General features: G+C 39.7%; 3 protein-coding genes across 5 annotated transcripts in view; 2 read left to right on the top strand and 1 right to left on the bottom strand.

Moving 5' to 3' along the window:
• LOC121719458 (GTPase IMAP family member 8-like) overlaps nt 1-18442 on the bottom strand; it is a 130188-nt gene that overhangs the window by 94325 nt on the left and 17421 nt on the right. The gene's annotated exons all lie outside the window — the stretch shown is intronic.
• LOC121719466 lies at nt 1069-8205 on the top strand. The gene is given in 8 exon segments (XM_042105131.1): nt 1069-1391; nt 1819-1886; nt 4310-4512; nt 4880-5774; nt 5776-5887; nt 5985-6051; nt 6333-6498; nt 7554-8205. Coding segments are annotated over 6 exon segments (1569 nt in total). The 5' UTR covers nt 1069-1391; nt 1819-1886; nt 4310-4313; the 3' UTR covers nt 7684-8205.
• LOC121719566 (GTPase IMAP family member 9-like) lies at nt 9577-14203 on the top strand. The gene is made up of 2 exons (XM_042105310.1): nt 9577-9605; nt 13263-14203. Exons 1-2 carry the CDS (start codon nt 9590-9592, stop codon nt 14156-14158), a joined length of 912 nt encoding a protein of 303 aa, XP_041961244.1. The 5' UTR covers nt 9577-9589; the 3' UTR covers nt 14159-14203.

Genomic DNA, 18442 nt, shown 5'->3' with positions numbered 1-18442 from the left:
TCATCTCTTTTGTCAGCTCATTTATTGTCTTTAGTAGCTTCATCTCTAACTGTTTGTTTCTTCTCATTAGGCTATTGGTCATGGATATTGTATTGACATTATTGTTTATTATTGCTTTTTTCCTTTACATAGTCTTAACCACATTTTAAAGTCCTTTTCATCTGTAAGTCGCTTTGGACACAATCCATAATTGTTTTTTTGGTGGCATTACAAGGCCAAAATATCTGGTCATATCCTTAACAAAAAACAAACTTTTTTTGAAAGTAAAATGCATCGTTCAGCGGTCAAAGTGTATGAGTAGATGCTTACTTTATTCTGAGGAGGAGTTCAAGGGTGTCTAAAGTATAAAAAAGAAAGGATCCCTCACCTTTTAATTAAAAAGGTCTGTTTCTAACTCCTCCTTCTCCTACTTTGCTCTGAAGAAATAAAATGCAGGAAAACCAATGTGATTCAGTAGGCCTACTGTGTAAATATGATATTACAGAAATACTGTACTGCCCATGGCATGTAGGAAGGTGGTTCATGTCCCAATGCATATTAAATCCCTTTTAGAGGGCATTTAGAGGTCCCTTAATAGGCCAAAAAAAGCTGAGACACAATGTTGTGAGACACCTCTTCTCAGTTTATTGATTAGTTTACAGCGACTCATTTTTGGAGAAAAGTTGATCATTGTTCACTGTAAAAAATTGCTGTAATTTTACAGTAAAATCTTACTGGAAATTACTGTATATTTAACTTTACAGTAAAATGATGTAATGTGCAATGCATTATGGGTTATCATACAGTTTACAGTCCAGCATTGCAAATTTACAATAAGACCAACGAGATTCCACAACATTTTCCCGTAATTTCCTGATTTGTCAGGCTTTGTTGGCTATATGAAAACGAATTGTAGGCCTAACCAGAATGTGTAGCCTATTTATGTATTGCTTTATTTTAATCATATTAAAACCACTATTTTGCCTGTTAATTTACCCCATGCATATTTAGCTTCAGTTTTTTTTCTTTGCAGTGGTGTTTGGTGTAGGTGTAGCTTGTGACATATCAGGAGGAGGCTGGATGAAGAAATGGGTAGATCAGCCTAACGCAAACTGCATACAGGAAGCTCCAAAAGATATAGTGATGTTGTCTTTTTTAGTTTTGAATTGTAATACAAATGATTTGTAATGCATTTTTGCATTTTAAACTTCTGCTGATAATGAGTGAAAGAGTGCTTAGGGCTTTCTGCAATCAAATGCACTGCGCCGAGGTCGTCTTGACAACCTCATACATTGTTGCAAATTGAGCAGAAACCACAACCACTTTCCCACGGTAAGACTAACAGAAGACACTACGAACACGTTGTGGGTAGAAGAGGAAGACACTACAGCGGTTCACAAAGAGATGTATTAGTAAGTACATTTTCATGACCACAGCCATAAAAAACTTTTCAAACGTTTGCAGTAGTGGGCTATATCCTCGAAAACACAAAATCTGTTCAAATAAAGTGCCAGCTTGTAGGTTGAATGACGATAAATTCTAAATTCTTGATGGCGCTAAATTCTAGTTGTCTTTGCTGCTAGCTAGCATGGGAAAGCCACGCACTCATGGTATATTTAAAAAAAATATATATATATTAACATATTAGTAAAACTGTCAGCATTTCAGTGTTTTAAATCTTTAATTGCGGGTTTCGAACTGAAGCATTCGGTTGTTAGCCAAGGTTTGTGAAATGATAGGCTAGCTAGCACCTCTAACATATTAGGCTAGCATTACATATGATCTAACGTTAACGTTAGTGCCTTTCTAACACAACGGTTTGTTTCTGTTATTTTGCAGATTAACGTTAAATGGTTCGGTTCATCCTGAAACAAGCCGTGACAACCTTCCGTTCGTCCTGAAACAAGGTATGTTTCTTTGTAAGTTTTGTCAGCATGAGTTTAACAGCATACTGGGGTTTTGTAGACATACAAAGCAACATAAAAATACCCCAAACCAATCATTTACTTGTGGAGTTCCTGATTGTACACGGTCTTTCAGGAAATTTAGCGCTTGCAAGTCTCATATATACAGAGACCACAGGGACTATCATAGGATTACTAATGTTAGAGGTTTACAATTTAATTTATCAGACTCTATCACTTGCCACATTGAAGGTTGTCAGTCAGAGTTCCAAGACCTAAAAGGTCTCATTTCACATCTGAAGGGGCATATACAAGAGGGTAGAACAATTGGTTGTCCTTTTAGAGAATGTAGCAAAACATTCCATGTGAAATCCACATTTGCTTCTCATATATCTAGAACACATAAGAACACTTCAGCCGATCAACTTGTTACACTAGGGCCAGCCTTAGGTAGTGACCACACAGGTGAGACTAGTAGTCAGTCGTTTGACATTCACAATGATGGTGAAGAAAGTCAAGCGAGTCAGGTGGGCAGCAGGATATATTTGATGTTGATGAAACACTCTACCTTAAAAATCTGGCACTGTTTTATTTGAAGCTTCAGGCTAAGCTGTTATTACCAGCTTCTGTAATTCAAACAATTTTTGAAGAATTCCAGGATGTTCATGATGTTGAACAATGCCATATGTTTGGAATATTAACTGAGAAGTTGACCTCGCTAGGCATGTCAGAAAGCACGATCAAACCAGTAATTGAAGAACTTAAAACAGAAAGTCTGCTAACACGCTTTAACTGCCTTTTCAAAACAGATCAACGGCGTAAGACCATCTTTAAAAACAGTTTCCAATATGTTGAACCATTACGAGTATATCTAGGTTTAACTGATGCAGGAAAAGTAGCCTATGCCCAATATGTTCCAATACAAGAAACACTTCTTGCTCTCTTTAAAAATGAGTCTATGAAGCAACAGTATGATGAAGTGCGTAATCGTGTGACTAATGGTGGTGTTATGCAGGACATTTGGGATGGAGAGATTGTGTCCAAACACTTTTTATTCCAGTCTGACAGGTCATCTTTAGCTTTAATACTCTATCAAGATTCATTTGAGGTGGTGAATCCACTGGGATCAGGGAAAAAAAAGCACAAGGTGCTAGCTGTGTACCTAACCCTGGGTAATATTTCGCCATGGTACAGATCAAATATTGATCATATGCAGCTTGTTCTTTTGTGTAGAGAACAGGACTTCAAGACATTTGGACAGGAGTTAGTCTTTAGTCCTTTGATAAAGGATCTGAACAACTTGGAAGATAATGGCATTGTGAAAGATGGCAGTGTTCTTAGAGGTGGTCTGTGTGCCATAGCTGGAGACAATCTGGGCTCTCATAACATTGGAGGCTTTGTAGAAAATTTCAGTCGAAGTGAATATTTTTGTCGGTTCTGTGATATTAGCAGAAATGAATTTGAATCAAACCCTTTGTCAACTGCTACCTCCAGAACTGTTGAGAATTATCAAGAAACTCTGCAAAACTTTCAAAACAGAAAGAACTGACAAGAACAATGAAAAGGGTATCAAATATGATTCAATTTTTAATCAGCTTCAGTACTTTCATGTGTGTCTGCCTGGATTGCCGCCTTGCTTGGGTCATGATCTCTTTGAGGGTGTTGTTTCCTTTGATATGGCATTGTTGATTGTTGCTCCTGCTATAACTGCAGATCAGGTGGCATATTTGCAAATTCTAATCGAAGAGTACATTTCTGACAGAGCTGAATCCTTTCCTCAGAAGCCCTTGAGACCAAAACACCACTACCTGTGCCATTATCCAGAGCTGATCTTGAAGTTTGGGCCACTAATACGTCTTTGGACCTTGAGGTTTGAGAGTAAACACACTTATTTTAAACAGTGTGCTCGAAAATTGCATAATTTCAAGAATTTGTGTTCCACCTTAGCAGAAAGGCATCAGCTTCTGCAAGCCTACTTGAGTGCAGGCAACATCTTTCCTCCTTTGATTCGCAATGACAAAGGAGATGAATTTCATTCGAATGATTACAACTCAGAAATTGTAACTGCAGTATCTCAATTCAATTTTTCTCCCAATAACACTTGTGCTACGAATGATGTCACCTTCAAAGGCACTAAGTACAGAAAGGGACTCCATGTGATCATTGGAAAGGAAGAGGATGTATTGCTTGTTGGGGAAATCAAACTGATTCTGATTCACACTCAGTCTGAAGTTTACTTTGTTGTAAAGAAATATCAGACACATCTGGAAGTTAATTTGGGTGTATATTCAGTGCATGACTTAGAACAGGGCTCCCACTTTGTTTGTCTTAGATATGAAGAACTGCTTGATTATTATCCCTTGCCAGTCTATAAAGTGAATGATATGTCAGTGCTCATCCTTCACCACTCTTTCCCTTCTTTATAGAGCCATGACTCAAGAAATAAAGGAGGCAATCCTGCAGGTATTACCTACATTAGCAGAGGATACCCTGTCTTTGCTGCTGACCAGACTTAACAGCATTGGCGTGGACCGCAAGTCGGATTTGCAATATGTGAAGGAGGAGGATCTGTCAGAACATCTTCGACCTATAGAATCGCGAAAACTGCTAAACAAATGGAGCACCGATGGTATTGTACTTTGCTTTGTTCTTATATTAGGAAATCACTCATATCTTGTTTAATATTGTAAAAAGTTTATTTTCAGCTAGGCCATAAGATGTATAGTTACATCCCCTGAGTGTGACAAGAAAAGAAAAAAACATAGTTCATTTAATTTTGACACCACGGTCTCTTGTTGTGTTACAATGCACTGTACTTCAGCTTTGCCCAGAGCTCTGTGGAATTGCCACAGCACTGCATAGGGAGAAAAGTGATGACATAGGGGCAGTCTCAGAAGTTTTTAGTTGTTTGTTGAGGTTGTATGGGTTCCATATTGTACATATGAATGTGAAAGTTGATTTATGTCTGTTTTTAAAATGCATATCTGACTTTCCAGGGCAGCTGAGGTGTGCTGAAAATTTACAAAGTGACAATTCACAATCAGACTCCACACGTAGTCCATGCAGACTGGATTCATCCTCCTCATCCTTCTCATCCAGCCCAACCAGCACAAATAGCAGCACCAGCACAGTCGACATAGACTCTTGGCCAGACTGTTTTAAAGTTCCTTGGGGCAAAATGCCTCATGCCATATCAATGGCTGTGCATTCACAAAAGCGCCCAGCTCCAAGAGACCGAAGAGAAATGGTCCGGATCATAGTAGATGAAATGAGGGTGATTGAAGCCAATCCTTCTAGATCTGATTGCTTTTCTGTTGCTAAGAAAATAGTTAGACAGTATCCCAAGAGCTTTGCCGATGTCTTGAAAGATGGCACTAAAATTGGAAGTGGATATGCTTCCCTTGTCAATCAGATTAAATCCAGGGTTGAACACCTGAATAGGGACAATGTTACAGCAAGACGCCGGAGAGGAAAAACACTGCCAAGCTCATCCACCACCAAGAGCACCAAAGGACCATCAGATCAATATGGGTGTATCAGTTGGCAGCCTGAGTGTCCTACTGGGGAAACTGAAGACAGCCTTAAGGGGAAAAAAGAACAAATGCAAGAGATGTTTTCAAGAGAAGGTCCAGTGGGGGGAGAGAGAGGATGTGTCGACCAGCTAATGCATGTTACATACTACCTGCAACGTAAGTCTATCAACGCAAGTCCACCTCACACAATTGCTGAGCTTAGAAAAGATTGGCCATATCTCTTCACTCAGAAAGGCCTCTACAGTCACTTTCAGCATCTTACAGACATACCCATCCTGGAAAAAATGGAGGGAGCAATTGCAGAAAAGGGAAAGATGATCCTCCAGTTTTATCGCCAAAAGCCAACAAACTCGGAGGTGAAGCAGGTCCATGTTTGAGGCCAGTGGGTCTACCGTAGTTGGACCTTGTGTTATCCTGTGCTTAATGGCACACTTCAAAGAGAACTCAGATGGACTACTGTTACAAGTTGATGTAAGTATACAATATTTCACTATATCTGTCTATGTATGTGTCTAGTTTGTCTATAATCAGTTGTGTAATGTTTTGTTTTGCTATTCTTCTGTTTCAGGAAACAGCCACTCCTGCAGACGTGGAGAGATTGCCTTTACCAGATGCTCCAAGATTAGTTATTCAAGGTAAGTGTTTATTTTAGCTCCAATTTAGCTTTTTGGTAGTGGTAAAAAATTGAAAAGGGCAACATAAGACCATAATAAAACTTAAGAGGAAATGTATTATGTATGATATTTGTCCTTTGCTGGGTGTTTAATGTGGCAGATGTCAATTTTGTTTGTAGTCTGCAGTCCGAAAAAGACCCATAAATGAATCGGTGTGCCCAAACCTTTGACTGGTAGTGTGTGTGTGTGTGTGTGATTGTGTGTGTGTGTGAACATTTCTTATGTTCTTTGTTTCATTTCAGGGAACAAATTTGTTTCCAACAAATGGATGCTAACCATCGAAAAACAAGTGGTGATGACTCCACATTCAAGCTTCACTGCAGGCCTGGCCACTTTGTTTGCAACCTTATATACCTTCAATTTGGAGTACCAAGAGGAGGCTTCATGTGTCCTTGAATTCATCCAAAGGTATTATAATATGAAAAATATGATGACACAGCTTCTTGAGTGATAGCCTAGTGTTTGTTTTAAAGTCTTTTCTTAGAATTTTAATTAGGCCATGAGCTACGGGGCCTTACAATCACCCCCTCACCTCCCAAGGGAACCAACTTTTTTTTTGAAGGTCTGACCATGCTAAACATGAATTTGAATGTTAACATTGAACATTTTGGATTGAACTACCTGTTTCAGCCCCATGAATAGATTTACATTGAAAATCAATCTATTTTAATACATTGTTAATACATTAGAAGAACATCACTGTCCATGGCATAGAGGAAGGAGTGACATCTGTCTTTGCATGTTTAGTCACAAGATAGATATGTAAATAATAGAGACCAAAATGTATAAGCTTCTCACCAGAGTCACCAGGCAAATCAAGTAGAAAGACTATTTTGGTCTCTATTGTTTTGGGAAAAGCCAATTAAACCACTCGAACTATACATTTTCTGAAAGCTTATGCCCTCTACACGTGATGAAACATGCAAAGACAGATGTCACACCTTCCCCTATGTCAATGTCATGGACTGTCATGTTCCTATAATGCATTTCCAATGTAAATCTATTCATGGGGCTGAAACAGGTACTGCAACTGAAAATGTTCAATAATAAAGGAGAATTCCGGTGTGATATTGACCTAAAGTGTGTTGAAACATGATACCAAGTGTGAACGTATGTCTCATAGCTCATCTCGGCTTGTCCCCTGCACTCCGAAATCAGGGGACAAGTGCAGGGGACAAGCCGAGATGAGCTATGAGACATACGTTCACAGTCGGTATCATGTTTCAACACACTTTAGGTCAGTATCACACCAGAATTCTCCTTTAACATTCAAATTCATGTTCAGCATAGTAAGGCCCCGTAGCTTGCGGCCTACATGTGCTGTGTATGTGAGTAAATACCATCTGGATCTGGAGACTGCTCACCACTCCATCATTCATCTTTTAGTATATCTTATCTACTTGTCCAACCCTCTCAACACCACTCTTCCCCCCTCTCTCTCCCCTCCCCCTTTTTTTTTGAAGGTGCTTTGTGGGAATCAACCCAGACACCGGCTCCAAGGCTTCAAGTGGAAAGAAAAAACGTCACACAATCAATGTAAAAGTCTGCACTCTTTTACGCAAGCTCATGGACTTTGACTGGCTTGGTTTTTAGGCACTCGCAAAGCCACTCTCTCATTTTCTAAATGTTTTTTCCAGGTGTTTATTGCTTTTGGTAACATTCATCTTGTTTTAAAAATCCACTCATGGACTTTGACTGGCTTGGTTTTTAGGCACTCACAATGTTTTTCCAATGTTCAATTTTCAGATGTTTATTGCTTTTGCTAACATTCAGCATTCTTGTTTTAAAAATCCACATAATGTTTTGTCATTGTAAGTGACCAACCCCAGAATGTTTGTCCGGTTTGTGGTGTATTGGCTGCGCTAAAAGCCCTATTGGCGGCAGGAAAAACAATGAGAAAATTTGGTGCAACATAGACCGAATTAGTGGCCCGCCAGCTAAAGCTAGGGCACTTTCCTTAAGTTTCACTCAAAGTGCCCCATCAGGTTAGCCTGAGCTACCGGGTCATTATTTCGGTCTATGTTGTCCCAAATAATAGTGAAATTATGCTGAGTGAGTTGAATGAATGCCATTCTTTTGCTACATTCAAAATAAAGTTGGAAGTTTAACTCTGAACCTTCTCAGTCATCATTATGGATTAGCCTAACTCCAAGGGATTAGTTTAGTTGAAAAGCATTTAATGAGAAACAAGATTAGGCATGTTAGCATTCATTTTACAGTAATTTTACAGTACTTTTAGCATGCAGTTTTTTACAGTAACTTACAATAAAGTATTGTAAAGCAAATTTAGTCACAGGTTGTTGTTGTAAATAATAAACAGTATTATACATTATTTATTCAGTTAAACACTGTAAAATAACGTCAATAAATCGCAACACAACTACAGTATTATACATTATTTATTCAGTTAAACACTGTAAAATAACGTCAATAAATCGCAACACAACTACAGTAAGGTACTGTTTTTATTTTACAGTAATGTATTGTAATTCAGTATTACTGGACATTACTGTAATTCTACAGGTATTAGCTGGCAACTTTATTGCCAGTAATTTACCGTAAATTTCACAATTTTTTTTCACAGTGTAGCCCTACGCTAACGTTACAAGTCTAGGCTACAATTAACGTTAAGACCATACACCTTGTAGCACATTGGTTTACTCTATTGCATTACTTACGTTTTAATAATTTGTCGTTGAATGTTGATGGAGGCTCATCTTTGGGAAATCAGCTCTCTGGATAAAATTGTCAGCCGGAGCAAGAGTTCTCAGAGTTGACGACACGGGGGTAAATCCAATCAGCAGAAAGAACCGCATCACAACAGTAGGCTAAATCGCAACAAACTTTTTCCCCCCATGTTAAATTCATTTAGGTAATCATGAATTGGTTTATTTTATTTGATGTAGGCTAGGAGAGGAGGATGCATGTTTCACATTAGTGTCAATGTGTCAAAGCAGGCTTTGGATCAGAGGAATTGCTCAAGCTTAACATATGGCATAGGCTACAAGCGAATTCACGGCATACAAACAGCTTCGTGATGAAATATAACTAATATCATTTTTTATTGTCACCAGGCCTATAAGTAGGCTATTTATTGTGTAACCTACAAGTGAACGATGACACCATAGGCTACACTGTGGCGGAGCAAGACCCCATCAGTCGGATAGCTAAACAATGTAACCGTGTTCAGAACGTAGGCTAGCCATATGGGCTGCAGACTTGTCTTTGGGCTTGTAATCACCTGACACATCATGCCGCATATATGTCCTGAATAATGAGAGGCTAAGTGCGGATTTGATGCACTTAACTTCCTTAAGACTTTCAGAAAACAATTTCGAGATGACGTTGGCCGTTGTGCTTTTACAGTGTGTTAAGTGAATCTCGTGATATTATGTTGCAGCGGCGCTGAAAATCCAGCGGCGGCGCTGCGCCGCTGTTAAATACATTGTAGGGGAAACACTGCAAGCTAGCGAACGGTTAGCATAAGTTTGGCAGAACTATGTGGATGTTACAAGGTAAGAAATACGATTTAAAACGATATTCTTATTTCTCACTTCTCTTTTCGGGATGGTAGCCTCAATGTGCAAAGGTTGGTTTTCCGCCTGGGGACGCTAGGCGCAGCGGGGAAAATCACCATTTTCACCGGGACAGGTCATTTAACCATCCAAATTATTTCTAAACGGGTGTATTACATTGAAATAGTTGCCAAGTTCCCCTTTAAGAGGGTTCTGTGTGTTTATGGTAACAGCGTAGCCTAATAAGTCTGACGTTTTCGGTCAGAAGGTTTAGTAACTATTTGCATTGTTAGCGATACGAACGTAAACAATTCTGGTGTGATATTGACCTAAAGTGTATTGAAACATGATACCGAGTGTGAACGTATGTCTCATAGCCCATCTCGGCTTGTCCCCTGCACTCCAAAATCTGGCGCTAGTTAGGCGATAAGTCGAGCAACAAGTAAGAATGAACAGGTATGATAAGGGATCAGATTCCAAAAATAATTCAGTGGAAATGCATGGATTCCAGTTTCTTCCAGTAGCAGCAACTGGAATCCATGCATTTCCACTGAATTATTTTTGGAATCTGATCCCTTATCATACCTGTTCATTCTTACTCGTTGCTCGACTTATCGTGACTAAATTCAAGATGGCTGCAAACGCTAAACTCCGTGAAGATACTGTCTGTATAAATCGTCTTGTAAGTAAACTACCAGTGCTTTTTCAAAGTTCTCAATGTCTCGTTTTAAATGTCAGGGCCCTTGGAAGTCTACCAATTAAGTGTGGAGATACATTGAGCCTCGTAAATGGGTGTAAAACAGTGATTTATTTGCATGGCTTGCCCGATGCCGAAGCACCACTATTGAAAAAGCTGTTGGTAGCATCGGCTAACTAGCGCCAGATTTTGGAGTGCAGGGGACAAGCCGAGATGGGCTATGAGACATACGTTCACACTCGGTATCATGTTTCAATACACTTTAGGTCAATATCACACCAGAATTCTCCTTTAAGCAACTAGGATGTAAACGAGACTAGGGTAAAAAAGAGAAACCTTCAAAAGCCGTGGAACTTGTTTCTTTCCGTTGATAAGACCAAGCGGACAACCCGAACAAGTGGCAACAATTTGGCCTACCTATACTCTCCAACGTTTACAAGAGATATATCCTACTACATTAATGGAACCCCCGAGACTTTGGTGATGCATTCAAAACGGTTGAAAGTGAATGACTAGTTACCCATGCATGGATACGGAACATCGAAAATCTAGCCTAGAAATCTAGACGCGCCCCTAGCGGCAGCAAATTACATTTTGCCAGGGCTAGTCTAGCAACTCTCCGTTGGCTTGTGAGCTCCAGAAATCGAAACTTAATCAGGACATTGAAATCGTGTATAGAGTCGTTTGGTGGGCTTAACATAATGATTGATGGCAGAGTTGCAACGGTTTGAATTCCCTGCTACTACTTGAAAACAAATATCCTATTGCGTCCTATTGCGTGCAGAAGGAATTTGAAAGACAACTGATTATCCCGCCCCTCGGACTGAGCACTGCGAACGGTGAGTGCCCAGACCCTACATTTTAACACTGGTTGCATGTGATTTGTTTATTCAATTTAACTTCTCAGGAAGTCCCATTTCCTAGTCCCCGCCTTGACATAACTTCCTGCTACTTATATCGCTGCCAAACTCTAGCCCTTGGTTATTTGTGCTGTCTGCATGAGACCTACAGTACAGGCTAGGCAATTCAGCTTTACCACTGAAAGAATCTCTTAAAACCTTACAAAAATGTCAGGGGACAGAGGTAAGAATCACATTTATTTGTTGCGATTACATTTAAACATTACATTATATGTAGTTAACAATAAAATAATTAATGTTAGAAGCTGAAAATTCCACAAGTGTATAGTAATCATATTGTTAAAATTATCATTACAAATATTTGTATCATATGTTTCAGACCATAGGGGTATTTCACAAAACCTAGATAAGGGATTCATTTGGGATATTTTGGTTTTCAGAAAATCCCTTGTTCAGTAAGGTAATGGTGTCCTGCATATCACGTAGACTATACAAAGTTGAATGCGGTGTGTGTGTGTTTAAATGTACATAAACTGGCAGTGAAAGTGGTTTCTCTTATCAACAAAACTGTTGTAGTAAGTATTGTAAAACTTAGTTAAACTTGTCCAATTTAACAAAAAATCATTATGATTGAACTATGAAGTATGATTTCTATTTAAAATATCAATGTATTTCCTTTGAATTGTCTATTATATTTTAGTTTTTATATATTGTGTTTTCAATGCACACTATATAAACACATTAAATAAATGGGAAAATTATTACTTAGCAGTGAGTGTTGAACCAAACTCATCTGGCCGCTGGTGTCACGTCGTCTTGCGGTTGCAGGCAGGCTCACTGCGTAGGTTACAGTCTAACATTAGCTTTAAAATGCGTGGAATCAGGCTTCAGGTCCCGTTCTCCAGACGCGGCACCCCACTCCAGCCCTTCGTCTCTCTGTGGCGTGCTGCCTGTGTGTTTTTCTCCTCCTCCTGTCTCCGTGTGTGCCTGATCAAACTCCGGTGTCGCGTGCCCAGCTGGTCGTCAATTAGCAGTCAAAAAAGTCTCACGTGCAGTAAGCGCTACGCAGAGGGGGTAGTCAGCTGGCTGTAATAATCAGCTGATCGCTATGCAATCACGGACCTATAGTTCAAGCACACAGTGTCACAACAATCCACAGTAAATAGTATTGACATAAACAGCAAACTTCACTGCACACAGTATACACCCAAACCCAACGAATCATTAAATATACACCGCACATAAAATAAACAGTAAACCATTTGGATCAGTCATAACAATACAGCAAGTGTTCTACTTTTGATATATATATAGCAAACATCAAAAGCAAACAGCCCCCTGACGATAGGCATTTAAATAGCTGTGAAGGTCCTTTATGGGGAAAAACACAAAAACATTTGGTAACGTCCGAATCCAAAATGGTATTGGGATCACTGAGGTGTCAGATAATATTAAACAATGGTTACATTTTGGCCCTCGGAGTTCAGGTAGGAGGGCCCCTTAGCAGGATTTTACCTAGGACCCAATGATGCACTGATTAACTCAATGATGATGATGTTTTGATTTGATTTTTAAAATACTTACAACTACATGTAATATATATGTATAAATTAAAATTTAGTTTGACTATAATCATGGTGCATCTTCACCAAAATTGACACAGACCATCTTTAGACCATGCCTTATCAGTGCATAATTTTCATTCACCTGTAACAGCCAATTGAAAATTGGTGGCAAAACCTTTAAACCGGAAATTACCTTATAACTCAGCCAATCTTGGGTTGTTTGACATGGAACTTGCAGTGACTGCTTAATTCTATATGTCTGATGTAACAGCATAGAGTTACATGGCAAATCTTGACTACTGAACTGTCTGCTTGGCCCCCACATTGATGCTTGCAGCTATATTTACAATAGAAATTAAATGGTTATTTAAAAATAGCAAAATACTCAATGATGATGTTGATGATTATGATGTTTTGATTTGATTTGATTTTGAAATACTTACAACTACATATAATATATGTAAATAAAAATTTAGTTTGATGGACTATAATAATGGTGTTGACATGTAATTATTTTATATTTGAATGCTGACAGAGCCAGTGACCCTTGATGACCTAAAGATTGTGCTGGTGGGGAAGACTTCAGAAGGAAAAAGTGCAACAGGAAACACCATTCTGGGGAGGAAGGCATTTGTATCTAAGAATTCTGCTGAATCTGTAACAAGGGAGTGCAGGGAAGAGAAGTTTCAGTATAGGGGCAAATCGGTCTCAGTTATTGACACACCAGGTGTTCATGACACTGTTTCCACTGCTGAGGAATTAGAAAATGAGTTGAAAAGAACGATGTTAGTTCCTGGTACTCGCATTTTCCTTTTGGTGATAAGTTTGAAAGGGGCATTCATAGCTGAAGACATGAATACAGTGAATTGGATTGTTGACCATTTTGGAGAGGGGGCATTTAATAATTCAATCATACTCTTTACCCATTTTGATTGTCTTGAAGATCAAACTTTAGAGGAATACATTAAAGAAAGTGCTAGAATTAAAAAACTAGTTGAGAGGTTTGATGGGAAGTACCATGCCTTTAACAATAAAGACACACCCAGTACCCTGGTTGAAGATCTGATGAAGAAGATTGAAAGCATGCTGGATGCAAACAATGAAAAGAGCGTCAAGTACTCTGAGAAATCATACATGGAGGCTGAGAAAGAAACTGAGAACGAAACAGTTTTGGCCAAAAAAATTGAAAAAGCAAAAGACATAGCCCTGAAAGCAGCTTCAGGTGTAGGAGTTGCAGCAGCAGTAGCTGGGGGGATAGCACTTGGAGTAATAGGAGCGCCTGTGGTTCTACCAATAATAGCTATTGCAGGTGGTGCATTAATGGCTGTTGGTGCAGGGTCAGGAGCTATTGCAAGGAAAATTAAGCAAAAGGACCAACAGAGCAACAATCTTTACAGGACTCGTACAAATTTGTTTGCACAAAATCCTTAAGAATTGGTTATCAGGGAGATATAGGCATTAAACGCTAAAATTGGTGAATCACTACCATCAATCAGTACTATAAACTAGTCAAATTTGTCCTTTATCCATGAAATATTGAAATTAAATTCAACACAAAGTTGTGTATATATATATATATATATATATATATATATATATATATTCATATTATATTAAATAAGTAAGCCTATAATCCAGAATACATTGTACATGACGGCATAGTTTTGTATGCGTAATACACTTGCAATCTTTATATAAATGGTCAGTCAAGTCACTGAACTGACGAACAGATTTTTTTGTTATTGTGTTTCTGTCTCTATCTGTGTCTGTTACTCTCTGTATGTGTGGTGGAGTAGCTGGGCAAAGACAAAAAAGGGTGTATGTATCCGCCAGCTGCCTGCAGTCTACTTCCAAAACTCCAAAGCTGCTTGCTGTCAGATTTGGTTCCGAGGGTACAAGTTCAGTGTATCAACAACACTCAATAACATTTTATGTGATGTGTTAATCAATTAAATTCCCAACAATTTCACAACAGCTAGTTCTGGAGTAGGCCATTCAACTAGCCCGCTTGCTTACGACGAGACTCAGGCTGTGCAGTCGGCACCCGCTTCCTTATTTGGGTTTTGGGTTGCCAGGTTGTATGTGTAGGGTGTATTTCATACACAATCTGGCAACCTGAATGGATCAATGATTTTAAAATGAAGTTTGATGGCCATGCAAATTACGGGAGTTTTCCGGGAGAAATAACAAAACGGGAGGGTGCTGGGAGATGACCTTGAAATACGGGAGAAACCCGGGAAAAACGGGAGTGTTGACAAGTATGGTCTTACACCTGGCTCAACTTTGTGTCAAGTGCGACGCAAGTCTTGCTCCTATCTTCTTTTTTTTTTTATCTCTTTTTTTTTATTTTTTATTTTTTTTATTTGCAAACATCATTGACATTACAGAAAATGCAACACTACGACATGCACATGAATACTACATACGACAAACAGACGTACATTACATAAACACATACTGTAACTTAACAAGACATCACATTGACTTGGCTTCCACAAACATAACACAACATAACATTAATAACAGAAAGGCTAAGGATGATTTGCGTCCAGGATGATTACAGATATGATTATCAGGGATGAAATTGATGACCGGAATGAAAAGAAGGGGGGATGGGGGGGGGTGCGGATGGTAGCTCTAAGAGTGTGAATGAGGTGGTGTTGGGATGGGGGTGGGGATGGGGGGTGAGGGGTAGTGAGTATGTGAGGATGTATGTGTGTGTGTGTGTGTGTGTGCGCATATGTATAAGGCTGGCTTGCTGTTGGGCCAGGAGGAGAGAAGCTGGAACATAGAGAGGGAGGGTTTCAGAGGAGAGGAGTTGTAATTATTCTATTAATGATAAGTATAATGATAGGAATAACTGATTGCCTGGTTGATTGCCTGACTGATTGCCAACCTGGGCACCCATTAATGGCCACAGTTCCACCCAGCCTCTGCAGTTATACTGCGACGAGCTGACAGAGGGGAGGACCTGCGTGCCACCCATCGCCCCAGGCCCCCAGCATATGCACACATCCCCCACTACCACGACCCACCACACCTCGCCCCCAGACCTTCACCCAACACGCCACTCTTGACCTAAATATGTACAGTATGTGAATGGCTAGGTTGAGGGGTCTATCTAGAGTGTAGCATTAAAAGAAGTGGGCATGCATGCAAGTCTTGCTCCTATCTTACACCCAAGGCAATGATAAATTGTTCGGCATGCGCTACAGTTCAATTGAACATTGTGTTTATGGGCGTGTCAATTGGAAAAAAATAGGTGTGTGGAACTCCCAAAAACAAACACTAGCGAAAAGCCGGTAGGCCCAAACTACTACTACCAGGCCTACGCCCACTTCCATTCACAAAAAGTGCTACACATCTACCCAGGAATTCAAGTAGACTACTTCCAATTTTCAGGATCAAATAGCTAAACGAGCCCCCAAATGTCAAAACTACCTGGCTCAAGGCAGGAATGACATTGGGAGACCACACCGATATTATGTTTCAGTGGCGTAATGCGTTTTTGGTAGTGTACAATAGAGATTTTTAGACAATGCGCTAGGCCACTAGCCTGGCTAACGTCAGACCTCATTTCATTGAGACAGGGTCTGGGAACTAGACATTAATTTTCTCGTATTTGAAACGTGGTTTACAAATGCCCAGTGCCGTTTATTGGGCGCTACGAATGTCTATCAAATGCGTCTGTACGTAGCTCATAGCGGCTTTGATGTGTCGTCATCGTCTTGCTGCCCTCCCTCCGTTCTGTGATTGGTTCCTTCGTTGAGGTGAAAATGAAGTCCGTAGAATCCAGGCTGCCTAGCAGCATGGGAAAACCCAGGCTACTAGGCCATTCCCTAGGTTATTAATTACCACACCCCTGGACGCATTGTTTAAAAAATAGACGTGCAAAATAAGAAAATAAACTTTGCGCTGGGTGGAAAACGAGTTTTACGGCATGCACCAGGGTGCAAAATAGGGGACTAGGGGAATATTTGAGTCTGAAGCATAGACAGTAAAACAAGGTCTCGCATTGGAACATCAACGAACATCACTAACCATTCGGTAAGTTGCACAGTTTTAAAAGTGAACATTAAGGGTTGTTTTAACCCTTAGAACCCGATTGACGCAAAGTGCGTCAAAAAACACACCCTTTCTTCTCTGTTACATTGCTCCGGAACTGTTGTGAGTGGGGCTTTCCAAAGAGACTACACACTTGTCTGTACGATCAAGTATGAAAATCATGAAATTGCATTCAAATTGCATCATGTTTAGAGTCTATACTTCTCTGTGTTCACCTGCGAACCCATTACTCTCGTTTGAATTACTCGCGAACCTGTGATCGCATAGATATGGCAAGCATATCAGATGAAAGAGGAGACTCAGGGCTATCCATTGGTACCATGTATATCGATCCTTCTGGCTTATGAAAACAGACGAAGTGACTGCAAAACTAGATGTACCACAGAGCGGTACAAAATATGACCGCCGCCCAGTCCAGCACATTTTTTCCACAAAAATAAGTCACGCTGAAAGGCATATATGATTCTGTCTCACTAAATTGCATTATGCACACTCAATTCTCACTGGTATATGCTAGACAACAAGTACCAAAACATGATTTAGTTCATAGATTTCACATGTAAAATACATTTTATACAACCCCACCCCCATCTTGCCTGTTTATAATTATTAGAAATTCTTGAATTGTGTGCGTGTACATGTTTATGTTTATGTGTGTGTGGGTGTGCATGCATGTGCTTGTGTGTGTGTGCAATATCTCAAGATATTCACAGAAAACTCTGTTGGTGTTCGGTCACTAAATGTACACATCAATTATTTTATTGTATGGCCCCCCATGAACGAAAATTCACGAAACTTGGCATGCATTCGGAGGGTGTCATAATGATTCTACAGTTTATATAATTTCATGCAGTTTTGACTATGTCAGCCAGAGATATTGTGATTAAAACATCTAATTATTTTATTTTTAATTTTTAACTAGGTGGCACTATACATGAAATGAGTGGTAATGGGATGGGTTGACATGGCCCCTTAAGATCAACATACAAAAAAGGTGGTCCTCCTAAACCCTACGGTTCTCGAGATATTCACAGAAAACTGTGTCTGCTCTACCCTCCTTTCGGGGGGTCCAGTCCAGTGGGGGGGCTACAGATCAAAACGAAAAACGATGGTTCCATGCTATCCATGTGGGGCTACATGCCCACTAAGTTTCGTGTACCCCGGTCTTTCAGTGTCCCAGGAATCCTTGACGGAAATGTGGCCATGCGAAAAAGAAAAAAAAAACTAGATGTACCGCAAAGCGGTACAAAATATGACCGCCGCCCAGTCCAGCACATTTTTTCCACAAAAATAAATCACGCTGAAAGGCCTATATGATTCTAACTGTCTCACTAAATTGCATTATCCACACTCAATTCTCACTGATATCTGCTAGACAAGTCTAGTAAAACATGATTAGTTCATAGATTTCACATGTAAAATTCATTTTATACAACCCCACCCCCATCTTGCCTGTTCATAATTCTGAGAAATTCTTGTGTGCATGTACATGTTTATGTTTGTGTGTGTGTGTGTGCATGCTTGTGTGTGTGTGTCTGTGTTTGTGCATGTGCATGCATGCATACATATGTCTACTGTGCATACATATGTCTACTATGATTACTGTGAATGTATGTGTGTGCGTGTGTATCTGTTTATGCATATGTGTGC

Source organism: Alosa sapidissima, chromosome 9 (assembly GCF_018492685.1).
Source record: "Alosa sapidissima isolate fAloSap1 chromosome 9, fAloSap1.pri, whole genome shotgun sequence".
Lineage (NCBI taxonomy): Eukaryota > Metazoa > Chordata > Actinopteri > Clupeiformes > Clupeidae > Alosa > Alosa sapidissima.
This window is presented reverse-complemented; position numbering and strand designations above follow the sequence as displayed.